The sequence below is a fragment of the Typopeltis vanoorti genome, chromosome 16 (genome assembly GCF_054136105.1).
Source record: "Typopeltis vanoorti isolate ZY-2024b chromosome 16, IOZ_Tvanoo_1.0, whole genome shotgun sequence".
Taxonomy (NCBI): domain Eukaryota; kingdom Metazoa; phylum Arthropoda; class Arachnida; order Uropygi; family Thelyphonidae; genus Typopeltis; species Typopeltis vanoorti.
Genome location: NC_143564.1, coordinates 47,688,165 through 47,702,348, shown reverse-complemented (window position 1 = coordinate 47,702,348; position 14,184 = coordinate 47,688,165). Strand labels below are relative to the sequence as shown.

Below are 14,184 nucleotides of genomic sequence, written 5' to 3'. Positions count from 1 at the left end.
CACATGTTCACTTTAAATCTGAAAAAACAGCAAGGGAAGGCAGAAGCAATAAAACTATATTATTGTTCACTTTACCCCTCTTTTATTATTGTCATTCTGCAGCTACAAATTTAGCAGCAGAATGACGAATAATAAAAAGGGTGAAGTGAACAATATACTTTTATTGCTTCCGCCTTTGAACATTATGACGATATTTATTGTTTTTTATTTTAAGTCTGCATTTGATTTCAATAATTTTTACTTACTTATTCAATTTTAATTTGTTTAGATAATTAAAAAATATACATTTATTTAATTAATTTAAGTCTGCCTGCAGACTGCAGGTTGAGAAACACTGATCTAGTGAATTCAAATGATTGCTCTTAATATAGTGGACTGAATGAAATATGCTTCTGAACTACCTGTTAATGTGTAAAATGTTCAGTACAAGCAAACTATTTAAAAATATCCACCGTTTATTTAAAATTTTAAAAAAATAATAATTTAAAAATTCAATTATAACAATCTGTATTTACATTTAGTATCTACTGTATATTGCCAGTAATATGTACACAGTAATGACTAAAAAATATACATTTATTTCCCAAAAAGTTTAATTGTATCTTTTTTTCACTTAAGTATTTTTTGAAAATTTTATTTATTTCTTATAAAAATTGAATCATAGACTCATAGTTGTGGGTGGGACCCCTTTGTCTTCTGATAACCAATATTTTTAGACCCAGTCTGCCTCTGGGCATGACTAGTTATATTTCAAAGTACCACAACTGGGTAACTCGAATCTATGTAAGCTGAGGACTTACTATATCTGTTTGCATCTCTCGTGTCTATCATGATCAAGTTAAGTGCAGACTTTAGATGTCTTGTAAGGTCAAAAACCCTTTACTTATGCTGGCAGTTGGATCAGGAATAGTGAAATGTAACTTAGAAGTGTTTTTCTGCCAGCATAGCTTCCAGTCTGATGTGATATCAAAAGCTTCATGCAACATTTCCATAGCAGTTCTCCAAGCAAGTTGTCTAGATTTCAGTCTCAAAGCAGCTGTGTAGCAGATGTCTTTGTGTATGGGCAAGTCAACTGTACTCAATAATTTTCTTTCATACATTACCTACTGCCCTTTTCCCCTGCAATGGGTGGTGCAGCAATATTATGAGATGTCTTTATGATCAGGAATAGTGACATGTAACTTAGAAGTGTTTTCCTGCCAGCATAGCTTCCAGCCTGATGTGATATCAAAAGCTTTATGCAACATTTGCATAGCAGTTCTCCAGGCAATTTGTCTAGATTTCAGTCTCAAAGCAGCTGCATAGCAGATGTCTTTGTGTATGGGCAAGTCACTGTACTCAATAATTTTCTTCCATACAATGCCCTTTTCCCCCGCAATGAAGGTGCAGCAATATTAGGACACTAATATTGCTGCACCTTCATTGCAACTATGGTCAATGTTTTTGTTGTCAAGAAAATTGAGTCACCGTACTTACTTATAGAGGTAAATCACCATACTGAATTTTCTTGCATACATTACCTAACACCCTTTATCTCTGCAATGGAGGCAGAAGTCTGCAAGTTGGTGATGATCTTATTGTTCCAGCAGAGATACATCTCACGTTTTAAATCAACATCAATTAGTCAGGGGTGAGCACAGTTAATCCACAACAATGAACAATATTTTGCTGGGAAATGCAAATTGCTGATCTACTTGTCAGTCTGAAGTAAACCAGCTTGCAGGAACAGGTAAACTTGCAATACTTATCCATTCTACCAAAGATCAACTTCCTCCTCTCTCAGTACCTGGAATATATAAAGTACCCTTTATATATTCCAGAACACCAATCATACATATGCAATCTCAACTATGGTCAATCTGGCCTAGCAGACCATGGGTTGTATCCACACTTTGGATACAACCCACAGGATCTCCTGGAGAAAACCACCATGCTCCATTAAAGTGAATTCAAAAAAGAAAGACTGTTTTTAGAATCTGCAGTGGCACTCAAAAATCAATTGAATTTAAATAAATATGGTTGCATAAAGCTTCCCAAAATTTGTCATCATCATCATCAAATTCCTGCCATGTACCCTCAAGGGGTGTACAGGATATGATAGTACTACATGAAAAATTTACATCATTGCTAACTTCCTATCTACAATTTTCCTCCAAATTAGTCTGTTACTTGTCAAGACTCCAAAATTATCAATCTTATATTTCTATCATCTAAGGAACTTTGTACAGCATCAATCCACTTATATCTTGGTCTTCCTCTGGGTCGTTTTCCTGCAAACCTGGCAGAGAACACTCGTTTTGCTAATCTTTCCTCGCCCATTCTGTTTAAGTGACCATACCACCTTAGATTAGCTCAGCTAACACATTCTTGGATGCTGACAATGTCAAGCTCTTTCATAATATCCTCATTTTTAATATGATATTGCCATTCATGCCATCTGTTCATACCTCTAATCTTTCTCAGGACTCTCATATCTGCGGTCTCTAGTCTTTGGTCAAGTGTTTTACTTCTGACCCAGCTCTCAGATCCATAAGTTAAAACTGGTTTGAACACTGTCTTGTATACAGCTAATTTAGTGTTCCGACTAATTTCTCTCTTATTCCATATGAATTTATTCAATTGACTTCCTACCATACCAGCTTTGTTGATTCTATTGTCTATTTCCATATTTAAATTGCCATCATCACTAAAAATCGTGCCTAAGTAGATGAAATGTTTTACTTGTTCCACAGATTCTCCGTTCACAACGCAGTTGCCATTTTCAACGATTCTGCGTATTTTCATTGGCTTTGTCTTTTTATTGCTGACCTTCATACCATATCTATTGCAAAAGTTATTCAATTTAGTCAAGGAATCTTGCTAACTTGTATCGGATTTATTTAGAAGTATAACATGGTTCGCATAAAACAAAGATCTGACATTAACATCTCCAATTTTGATATCATGTTTAATAGCACTTTCCTTCATAATGTGATCCATATAGATAATGAATAACAGAGGGGATAATGTACATCCTTGTCTCACACCAGATTTAACATTACACCATCTTCCTACTTCTTTCAATTCTAACTGTTGACTTACAATTCAAATAAAGATTAAGTATTGCTTGATACAAAGCTCCATTGACACCATATAACTGTAGCGTATTGAATAGCTTCTCTCTTGGCACCTTGTCATACGCCTTTTCCAGATCGACAAAACTTAAATATAGATCTTTGTTATATTCCCATGCTTTCTCAACTATTTCTCAAATTTCTCAACCAAATTTTTCTTCCACAATTCTTTTCAACCGTTTCTCAAGTATACGTACGTATATCTTACCAGGAACACTCAGTAAATGAAATACCTTTGTAATTCTCACTTTCAGTTTTATTTCCCTTTTTATATATGGGTACTATGAGAGCTCTACTCCAATCATCGGAAATTCGTCCCTCTGTCCAGGCTTTCTGAACTACGCAGTGCAGCCAATGTAAGACTCTTATACCACCATACTTCAGCATTTCTGGTCGAATATCATCTACTCCTGCTGCCATTCCACATGTCAAGCCTTTGATGGCTTTTTTCTACTTCAAGTATGGATATGTATTCCTGACTCTATGCCTGTTGAGTGTTTTTTACCACTGTGCTATCACTGCTTGTTTCATTTAGCAATTTTTCGAAGTAATTACTCCATACTTCAAGGATATCTTTTTCTCCCATTTTCATGTCAACTTTATCATCTCTAACTCCTTTTACTGCACTCTTTCCTCCATTTCTAAGCTTCTTCAACAACCTCCAGAATATCTTACCACCTTCTTGATATTTATTTTCTATGTTCTTGCTAAAGTCCTCCCATGACTTTTGTTTAGCTAGTTTTACATAGTGTTTAGCTTTCTTACATTTGTCTCTGTATTCTCTAAGAGCACAAGCTGACTTATTTGACAGGAACTTTTGATATGCTTTCTTCTTTTCCTTCACTGCCTCTTTAACTTCCTGTGTCCACCATGGAGTTCTGATTTTTCTATCCTTGCAGACAACCTCACCACATGCCTCTCTGGCTGAATCAATTAGTGTTTTCTTCAAGGCTTGCCACTGAATCTCCAAGATTTGGTTCCTGTTATCAAACTCTTTCATTTTTTTCTTCAATAATCTTTGTGTATTTTAGTCTACAGTTCACATCTGAGAGCTGCTCAACTTTTATTCGCTTTAAAACTTTCTTACATGTTATTCTTTTCAATATGAAATTCAATTTTATCCTGCTCAAGACTAAATAGTGATCACTTCCAATTTCAAATCTTCTGTACACTCTGGTGTCCTGCACCCGGGAGAAAACATCACTATCAACATTAACATAGTCAATGAGACTTTTCTTATTCCTTGCTTCTTCTCTCCATGTGAATTTGTGCACATTTCTATGTTGGAACATGGTGTTAGTAATAACCAGTCCATGGTTATTACTAACACCATGGTATTTGCTATTAATAATAATAGCAAATACCAAGGTATTTGCTATTATTATTAGCTTTGCACTTTTCTCCAAATTTTCCCAAAATATTTTTGTATGTCTGACAATCATTTCCTACTCTGCTATTTATATCCCCACCAAGGACCAACTTTTCCTTTTTCATTGTGTCAGTTGCTTTCTCTAAAGCATTAAAAAATTCCTCCCCCCTTCTACCTTAGTAGAACCTTCTGTGGGACCATAGGCACAAATAAGTCTCATTGTTCAGTTCCCCATTCTCATATTTGCCCACATCACTCTACTTGAGACTGACTGCCATTCAAGAAGATTAGCCTCTTATTTAGTGTTGAATAATATGGCTCCTTCTTTTCCTTGATTGTCATTTCCTGAATATAACATTTTGTATTTATTGTTCAGAAAGATCTCACCAGTTTTGGTCTTTTTTTGTTTCAGTCACCCCTGTTATGTTGATCTGATACTTATCTAATTCCTCAGCTAGCTCCATTTCTTTGCCATTCAGTCTTCTTATGTTGATAGTACCGATCTTTAACTCTGGTGATGTTGAGTTGGGGTGTGTTTTCAGATTTGTTCCAGTAGCTGTCTTTTCTCTGTTTGCCCTGTTTCCCTGACGAAAACAACAGGGGGCCTTGTTTAGCCAAGGGACGCCCCAGTCAGCATGAAATTTTGTCATGTTGTACCATCATTTTGTATTTTGGTTTAAGCCAATAAGAATACAATTTGGTCGGTTAAATCCCAAATTGCCAGCACATTCTCATTCGTTCAGTATCCAGATAGATACCCAACAGGGTACACCACAAGGTGAGGATTGGACATTAGGTCAGAAGTTCTGGTCGGTTCTCCGCATTCCTTTAAAGGCTATGTGGAGGTCTCTTCTCAGTTATATAGCTCTGACCCTTAAGCACTCCTCCCAAAATTTGGGAAATATTAATTATCAGAGGTCCCACTTTACATCCTACAAACACCCATAGAAGGAGCATTACCTAGATAGGACTTTAGTGTCACCCACGTGTTTCACTTAGTATTGTGTTATATTTGAGTACATGTTACAAGAGTTTTTTGTAATCCCTGATGATGTCTCTGTGACACACAAAATATTGGAAGCATTAAAATTAGTTTTTAATCCTTTTCTAGTACTGTACATATTTCATTAAACCTCCAAATGATGCCTTCATCTCTCTTGTAACTTGGAACATGGATAAGTTGCTACAGAGACAATATATTTTGAAATGTCATTAACACTGAAGAAGAAATGTTTTTTTTTTTAAGTTCTAGTGCTGAAAAGTCGTCTTATTAAAGCCCAGCCCTTCATGCTATAACATGTGAAGCTGGTATTACTCAAGGGCTTGATATATTCGTCTTTCCAAAAGTGCGCAACAATCTGGAAGCATTGGAGTCAGTGAAACTGTTCTGCAATTCTTGAAATATTTTAAACTGAGTAATTCTTATAAGAAATGAGTAATTATTATGTTTGTTTACAGACCAGAATTATATGAAATAAGGGAAATGAAATTGTGTTCATAGAGTTCATTTACCCGAAAATTGTCAAAATCAGTAAGATATGGTTGGATAAGAACGATATCCTCAAAAATAGAGATGAAAGTATATGACTTTTATGAAGAAAGATAGGGAAAATGGAGAAGCGCTGCTGATATTAGCAGAGTAGTTATGTTCATCCAAGGTGAAGATACAATTAGCAACTAGTAGCAGTGGTTTTGAGGCAGCATGGTACAAGAAAAGATGGGACGAATGAAACATCTCATTGGACTTCACAACATTTGCCTTAGTATCCCATAATGCAAAGCACATCTCCTTGCAGAGATGTGCTTTGCTTCTTTATACGAGTTGCCCCAGTCCTGAAAATAGTTCAGACGCAAACTTGTTTGCTTACACTTGGATAAAGGATTAAACCAAGTATATAATTTCTTGGTATCTTTATTTATAGTATAACCAAATGAAAAAAAAAAAAAAAAAAAAAACTTCCAACAACTTTCTCTAATCCAGAGTATTTTAATAATAAGGTGTGACAGCTTTTGGCTACTCGTATATGAAAATATGACTTCTGCATTACTTCAACCCTAGTATCACCTCTGGATCTGGCTCTCTCACACTGACTGATGAGACCACAATGAAGATTGAAACTGATCTGGGTAGTGACCCTTCCCACAATGCATAGTATTATACATGTCCACAAGATGTGCTTTGCATTATGGGATACTAAGGCAAGTGATGTGAAGTCTTAGCTTCTTTATACGAGTTGTCCCAATCCTGAAAAATGGAGCAAACTTGTTTGCTTACACTTGGATAAAGGATTAAACAAGTATATAATTTCTTGGTATCTTCAGTTTATAGCATAACCAAGTGAAAAAAAAAAAAAAAAAAAAAAAAAAACTTCCAACAACTTTCTCTAATCCAGAGTGTTTTAATAATAAGGTGTGATACCTTTTGGCTACTCGTATATGAAAATATGACCTCTGACACTTGGATAAAGGATTAAACCAAGTATATAATTTCTTGGTATCTTTAATTTATAGCATAACCAAGTGGGGAAAAAAAAAAAACTTCCAACAAAGAGAATAGTTCTATAATCAAATTACTTCAAAGTATTTGTAGCTTTTCTTACAGAAATATTTTATTAATAAACATAATAAAAATCATCATACTAGACACAAATTCCTCCATTGATGGAATATATTCCTTTTCTACAAGTGTCGAACAGTTCATCCTTCTTCCGTACTACTTGATGAAATCTTCTATAATCCAAATGCATCATTCATCTGGAATGGAAAGAATTTAGATATATTGATATGTTATAGTAAAAAATATCACTAGTGTGCAAAAAGAAAACTTATAATGCAATGGTACAGTGACAGTCATGAGCCTTACTTTTAAGGCTCATGCCTGTCACTGACACCAGCCTGGCTGACTAAGTAGATAATACATCTTATCTCCAATGAACAGGCCCTTGGGAGATGGATAAATTTCACTGCTCAGTATAACACCATCACCCTGCACAATGAAATGGCTAAAAAAAAAAAAAAAAAAAAAAAATGCTTCCCATTTGGTCTCTAGACTAAGACTCTGGATTAATCCTTAGTCCATCAACAGTACTAAAATAATCTTCCCTTTACTCTCAATTCTGCCTGCCTTATATTCTAGTCAACTTCTTTCCTTACAAGAGACAAAGTACTCAGTGCTCCTGAATATTAACAAATGACCTAATATCTTTGTAGAAAGAGACCTTGATAAGTTCCAATCTTCATATCTTACTTATTCCTGCTTTTAAAATGATTCAATTCAAGATTTATTTTATTTACCTGAATCCCACCCACACAAGGTGTGCATACTTTGTGGAACTTGCCAAACAGATATTTTATGGATGTTTATTAATTTCTGGATGACTGAATATTATTATTATTATGAATCAGGCCTCAGTGGAGTCAAAAAACTCATCGAGGGCAGCCTTTTCTAGAACAGCGCTTCCCAAACTATGGGCCGCGGCCCCCTTGGGGGCCATAGGTTTTGTTGAAGGGGGCCATGAAATAATTAAAACAAATTTAAAATGTTTTAAGACTAAGTAGATTTTTTTTTTTATCTTCAAAGAAACATATTTAATTTTTATTATTTATTATTTATTTTTTGTTATTTTTTATAGTTTAACGGGAAAAAATCACACATTGGTGCAGGTTCACAAATTTTGCTTAATGCGTATATTTCGGTGCTTAATGAATATTAGTAAATATATGTTTATTCATATAAGTTTCATTTCAAAGCAGAAATCTAAGAATTGCAGTTTCAAATATTTCACCTGATATTGGTGTAGCAGTATTGAAACACATCCATCACATTAAATTGTTATTAAATTTCTTTTATGCTTTTAATTATTATCTTGTTTATTACTAATTGTTTTACAATGTTATAATAATATATGTCTACATTGCGATTTTTTTTTGAGGGGGGGGGCCATAAAATATTTTAATTTTTCCAAAGGGGGGCCTTGACATCCAGAAGTTTGGGAAGCACTGTTCTAGAAAACACAGTTTACCATACCACTACTTGAATTCATTGACCATTCGTGCTCTCACCACTATCAAGGCAATGCATTCTACGGTTCAACCACCCTCCATGCAAAAAACTTCAAAACCTCTTGCTCACAGCTTTCCTTCATAACTTCAGGGATGGCCCCTTGTCCTCACTCCTTCCCTGTTCCACCAAGCAAAAGACTCGCCAGTGTCAACCCTGTAACTACCTCTCAACAGTTTAAAAGTCTCAATCATATCGCCTCTCCTTCTATTTACCAAATTCTGCAGTCAGCATTCCCTCAGTCTGTCCTCATATTGTACAGTTCCTGAAACCACCTTTGTTCTCTGCCTCTGTACCCTTTCCACAGTTAATTTATCCCCTTCAAATCCTGAGGACCAAATTTGAGAATAACAGTCCAAGTGTGGTCTGATCAGGGCTTTATACAATGGAATGACAACTCTTATCTCTGCAGGTCAGCATCCTTCTCAGAATTGCAGCAATCCTTTGGGTGGTTATCTTCACCACCTTTGCAATATGTTCCCTGAATTTCAGGTTTCTATCAATCATCATCCCTAGATCTCTTGCCTCCCCTACTTTCTCCAGTACACCAACAGAGTATGCAGCCTCCCATTGATATATGCCACACTTCAAGACTTTATATTTGGCTGCATTAAACTGACAATCCCTGCATTCATATGCCCATCTCTCCAGTTTATTCAAATCCATTCACAGGGCTGTCACATCTGCACTATTGCTAATAACCCTTCCTACCTTCACATCATTTGCAAGCAACTGAATATCCCCCCCCATGCAATCCACTGACAATGTCATTGATATAAAGGTTAAACAATACAGGTTCCAGTACTGAGTCCTGTGGAACCCCACTCCTAACCTTCTGCCTACTTGCTATTGCCCCACCATACACAACTCTTTGATACATATCAGACAGTCAATCCTGAACCCAGTTGACTAACCAGACATCTAAACCCATGTGCTGCAACTTAAATATCAACTTATCATGTGACACCCTGTCAAATGCCTTTGCAAAATCCAAAAAAATGGCAGTATATGCCTTTCCCTCATCAACTGCTCTTGTCACTTTATTATAAAGGGCAATCATATTACTAAAGCAAGAGGACCCCTTAACAAATCCACGTTGACTCTCACAGATAACATTCCCCTTATCTGCCCAACACTGTATATGGTCTCTTACTAATTTCTCCAAGATATTAACAACTACTGATGAAACACAAACCGGTCTATAATTTGACACTTTCAATCTGCTACCATCCTTATACAATGTACTATCTTACCTTCTTAGGTACCTTTCCCATAGCCAGACTTTCATTGAAAAGCCAGGTCAAAGCTGTCAGTTCTTTAGTACATTCTCTCAAAACCCGTGATGAAATTCCATTCAGATCCACTGCTTTATTGACATCCGGAGTACTCAGTATTTGAAACACTCTCCTCTTGCACCTCTAAACCTCGAACCTGCCCTATTCCTCTAGTATTAAAACTTATTTCTCCAGTATGAAATACTCCAATAAAGTGTTCATTGAACAACTCCATTATCTCCTCTGCATCAGTCAGTCTATTCCCATTTTTATCCCACAGTCATTCTTCCACAATCATTTCTTCTCCTACTGGCCATATTGCTAAAAAAATTCCCAGGGATTGTTTTGGACATTAAGGCCAATCTTTTCTCATATTCCAGTTTTGACATCCTTACCATACTAGTCACACTCCTGGCCCGAGTCATATTCTTCATGCATCTGCCCTCCACCCCTCTCCTTATCTCTTCCATCACCTCTTTCACCTGCAGTTCCTGTTTGATATTGTTTGTTATCCACTTTACACCAAATTGTGCCATTTTCTTCACTTGTGGAATACAGCTTACTATTGCTGCTAACAAATATTACTTCACAATTTCCCAAGCACTAATGATATCCTGGTCTTCCAATTCTGCCCTCCACGGAACTGCACCAGTTGATATCTAAGACCATTATAATCACCCGCCTTATAATTCCACATATATTCCCTTTTCTTCAATACTCCTACATGTCTATTCATCTTCTAAGTCAAAACTACATGGTCACTCTCTCCAACTGGGGGGGGGGGGATGTCATCTCAGTTATTATCAGCTCTTCTGATGCTATGACCAAATCCAAAACTTTTGAACCTCTTCTTCCCTCTATTACGGGTTGCCTAAGACATTTGTCCCTCAAGAATTCGAGAAATTCCATTCCATTCCCTTATTATAACATGCAGTTTCCTCTTCCCGATATATACTGCTGTAGTTAAAATCTTCCATAAAAATCATTCTTCTTGCACTTGCCAAGCTCAACTGCCTAAACATCTGCTCCTTGGCTTGCAGCAACACCCCACTAAATATCCTGTCTTCCCCAACTCTACCTTACACCATATGCTTTCAAAACCATTAGTGGCATTGCCCTCCAAAGCCTCCACTCTGAGAGACATAAATCATCACTCATCATAAGCAGTACTTCACCAGCATGTTTTTCCTTCCTATCCTGCCAAAAAATGCTGTACCCTTCTACTTCTATTCTTGTTATTATATCATCTTCCATCAACCACGTCTAAGAGATTCCAATAATCTTTGGACAGGTTGATGCTATCGGAACCACTAATTTATCTTCTTTATTTCAGATACTCCTGGCATTAGTATATTCCATTAGTTTATACTAATGGAATATACTAATAATGGAATATAATGGAATATACTGATAGGTTACCTAATATATTCCCCCTTCTCCCAAGCATCTATTCCTGCAAGAGGCCACCCCTGCTACTATCCACCCTAATAATTCTAGTTTCCCTGCATTGATACACTGACTCATTCAGAGAACAGCAATCTCTCTAGATGCCTACATCCTTCCTCATTCAAATGCAAGCAGTTTCTTGCATACAGTTTCTTTCTGTCCTCAAATGCCCTCCAAGCCTCAAAGGTAATCACACCAGGCTAATCTGAGATATTGAGGAATACTGAGTACCCTTTCTTCCAAAAAATAAAGAAGACAATGGAAAGAGGCTTTTTTTTTTTTTTAATTCTCATCAATCCCACATGAGAGCTGAAGTACCTATACAGCACATCATTAGGATCATGTTTAAGAAATGGGAAAAAGGTAAAGGAATGGAAAAGAAGGAACATTACTGACATTTTTTTTGAAAAAAGCTGCAGGTAGTCATTGCAGAGTCCACACAGTTAGCTGAGTGGCTATGTACTTTGCAACCATATGCCTGGGAAAGGAATGTCCTGGTTCGATTCCCATCGCTAACATGATGGGAATCGAAGGATGAAAAACCCAAGATAAACTGGGGAGAAAGACCCTGCAGTCCACACCCAAGAACGGCTAAGGACTGCAGGGTCTTTCTCCCCAGTTTATCTCGGGTTTTTCATCCTGCAAGCAAACAAACCAGCCTTGAGAACTCAACGCCTCTACAGATATAGGATACACCAGGAGGCATAGGGCTAACCACCTTATCCTGGTGTACGGTTGAGGTTAAATGAATAGAAAACCCTCGACAACGCAAGACAAAAGAAGGAAAAGGGAAGAAGAAGATTTCATGAGTAAGGCTGTCTCCAATGGCAGAGAATAAAAGAGGAGAAATGGGTTCAGTGCATCTGCAAGTTGGACTATAAAAGGATGATGAGGGAGTCATGTTCTGGTAGGTCCAACTGAAAATTAAGGAATGATAAATGCCAGTTCAGTGAAGATGGAAGTTTCTGTAGAAAAGACAAAACAAAAACAGGCCACCTGTGCGATTGTGGTTGAAATGTGTTAGCAGAAAGTAAGAGATCATCTATCAGCTGAACTGCTTCTATGGACAACATCAAGAAATTTTAGAGAGGTTTCTGGTGTGCCACCCCAAGCATACAAACAGCATTGTAAGGATGGGCAAATGTGGCATTTGTACAGAGCTAGTGGCTAAACAGTAGCTACAATGAAGAGTAGCATCTTAAAAGGAAAAGGATGCTTAGAATCTTAAAGACCAAGGAAGTTATTAAGGTGATGTGATGTGTTTATGCTAAGAAAAGCCAGAAGTCAATGTTAGGCCAAAAAGAAAGATCTGATCTGGTCTAGTGATCTGTGTATTACTAAGGGGAAGAGAAGGTGAATTAAGATCCTTTTTGTGAGAAAGAAGGCAAGATCGTTTTAGTGGCAATGATGCTTATCCTTACCCAGCTGAAAATTGGTATGGAGATGTTTCAAGAACTACTTGTAGGTGATCTTGAAGCATGGGATATTTGTGCACTGCAGGATTTAATGAATGGTTAGAATGAGTGGAGTCATCAGTATAAGACTGGCAAACAGGATGATAAGATTGGTGAATAGGATACTATAAGAATTATTGGTCAATGAGAGAAGGCTATTCATGTACAGGATAAAAAAGACAGGCAATAGAACAGAGCCCTGATGCAATCTTTGGTGGTGAAATTGAAAGAGAAGAAGCTAACCACTAAGACAAACAATGTTATCAAATTAAAGGATGAAATGTAGACCGAAGGGTGACAATTTACAAAGTAGGCCTCGATGCAGCACATTATCAACTGCTCTTGAAATGTTAAGAGCTACTAAATATAAATATCTATAGCAAGCTCTCTGTTTAGAACTTTAAAATATTTAAGAACAACAGCTCAAACTTCTCGAACCTTTCCATGCCACATTTGTGATGGTGAAAAATATAGGCTAGGAGGTTTGCTGTGAATCAACAGCAGCAGAATATATACTAGTAATTAATGATTAGCTGGTGGGGCTCTGAGCAGTGGAGAAATTAACTGTTGATAACTTTCTCCATTATTTAGGAGAGGACTATGGTGAAAGAACTGGATCAACAGTTTCATGGCTGACTTTTAACTCCCTTTTTGAAAGAGATTAGATCCAAGCTTGCTTTTCATGTAATGGGAAAAGTGCCAGCTGAGTATAAAAGCATGTAGAGATGATTTAGGAGAGAGGTTAGTTCTGGAATACAACTGGTGTGACACAGGACCGGAAGAATTTTTGGTATCTAGATTATTTAAAGATTTTATGTTTTTTTTTTGTTTTTTTTGTGGATGACAAAGTGATTTGCCTTGTCATCCGTGAAAGAGTTGGGAGAGAGGAATGATGCCAAGGCATCAGCTTTATCTCTAGAAGGTTTATCACTGGTGCCACTGGATGAGAGACAGGTGAAAGCACAGGTGAGCACAAGTTACATCTAATAGTCTCTGAAAGCAACCAGAAGGTACAACTGTTATTTGGACAGGAAGCAAGTTTTCTGCTCTTTCAGCAAATGGAATACAAAATGTTAATCTTAAGGGAGAAGTCAGATATGTCAGAGTGGTTTTCAGAATTTGACAAGCAGTAAATAGAGAGGATGATTGCTATTAAACATGGCAAACAACTTTCAGCCAAGGATATCAAGAGCAGAGGATTCTCTAAATTTGGCATTCTCTGACAGGCAATATCAGATCTCACAGTCACAGATGCCATCCTTTGTGGTGAAAGAAATCACAGAGTGTAATTTGGACAGTAAGGTGGATGCCTGTGGCTAGCAAAGCTGCAAAGTTGAGATTCTGTCAAAAATAGGAAGTCTGGCCTAGAAGTCTTGAAGTAATAATGTATATCATGATGAATGTTTTTTTCGACCACTATATATTATAAGATGATATAAACTGGGTTTAATGGGTCAGAGATTTTGAA

The 14,184-nt window shown here is 36.8% G+C and overlaps 1 protein-coding gene across 1 annotated transcript in view; it reads right to left on the bottom strand.

Annotated features, from left to right (window-relative positions):
* LOC150098002 (organic solute transporter subunit alpha) overlaps positions 1-14,184 on the bottom strand; it is a 190,179-nt gene that overhangs the window by 162,410 nt on the left and 13,585 nt on the right. Inside the window, exon 2 of the mRNA XM_090405982.1 lies at positions 7,123-7,236. Coding sequence (XP_090262108.1) covers positions 7,123-7,183 — 61 coding nt within the window. The 5' untranslated portion in view covers positions 7,184-7,236. The remainder of the gene's footprint in view (positions 1-7,122; positions 7,237-14,184) is intronic.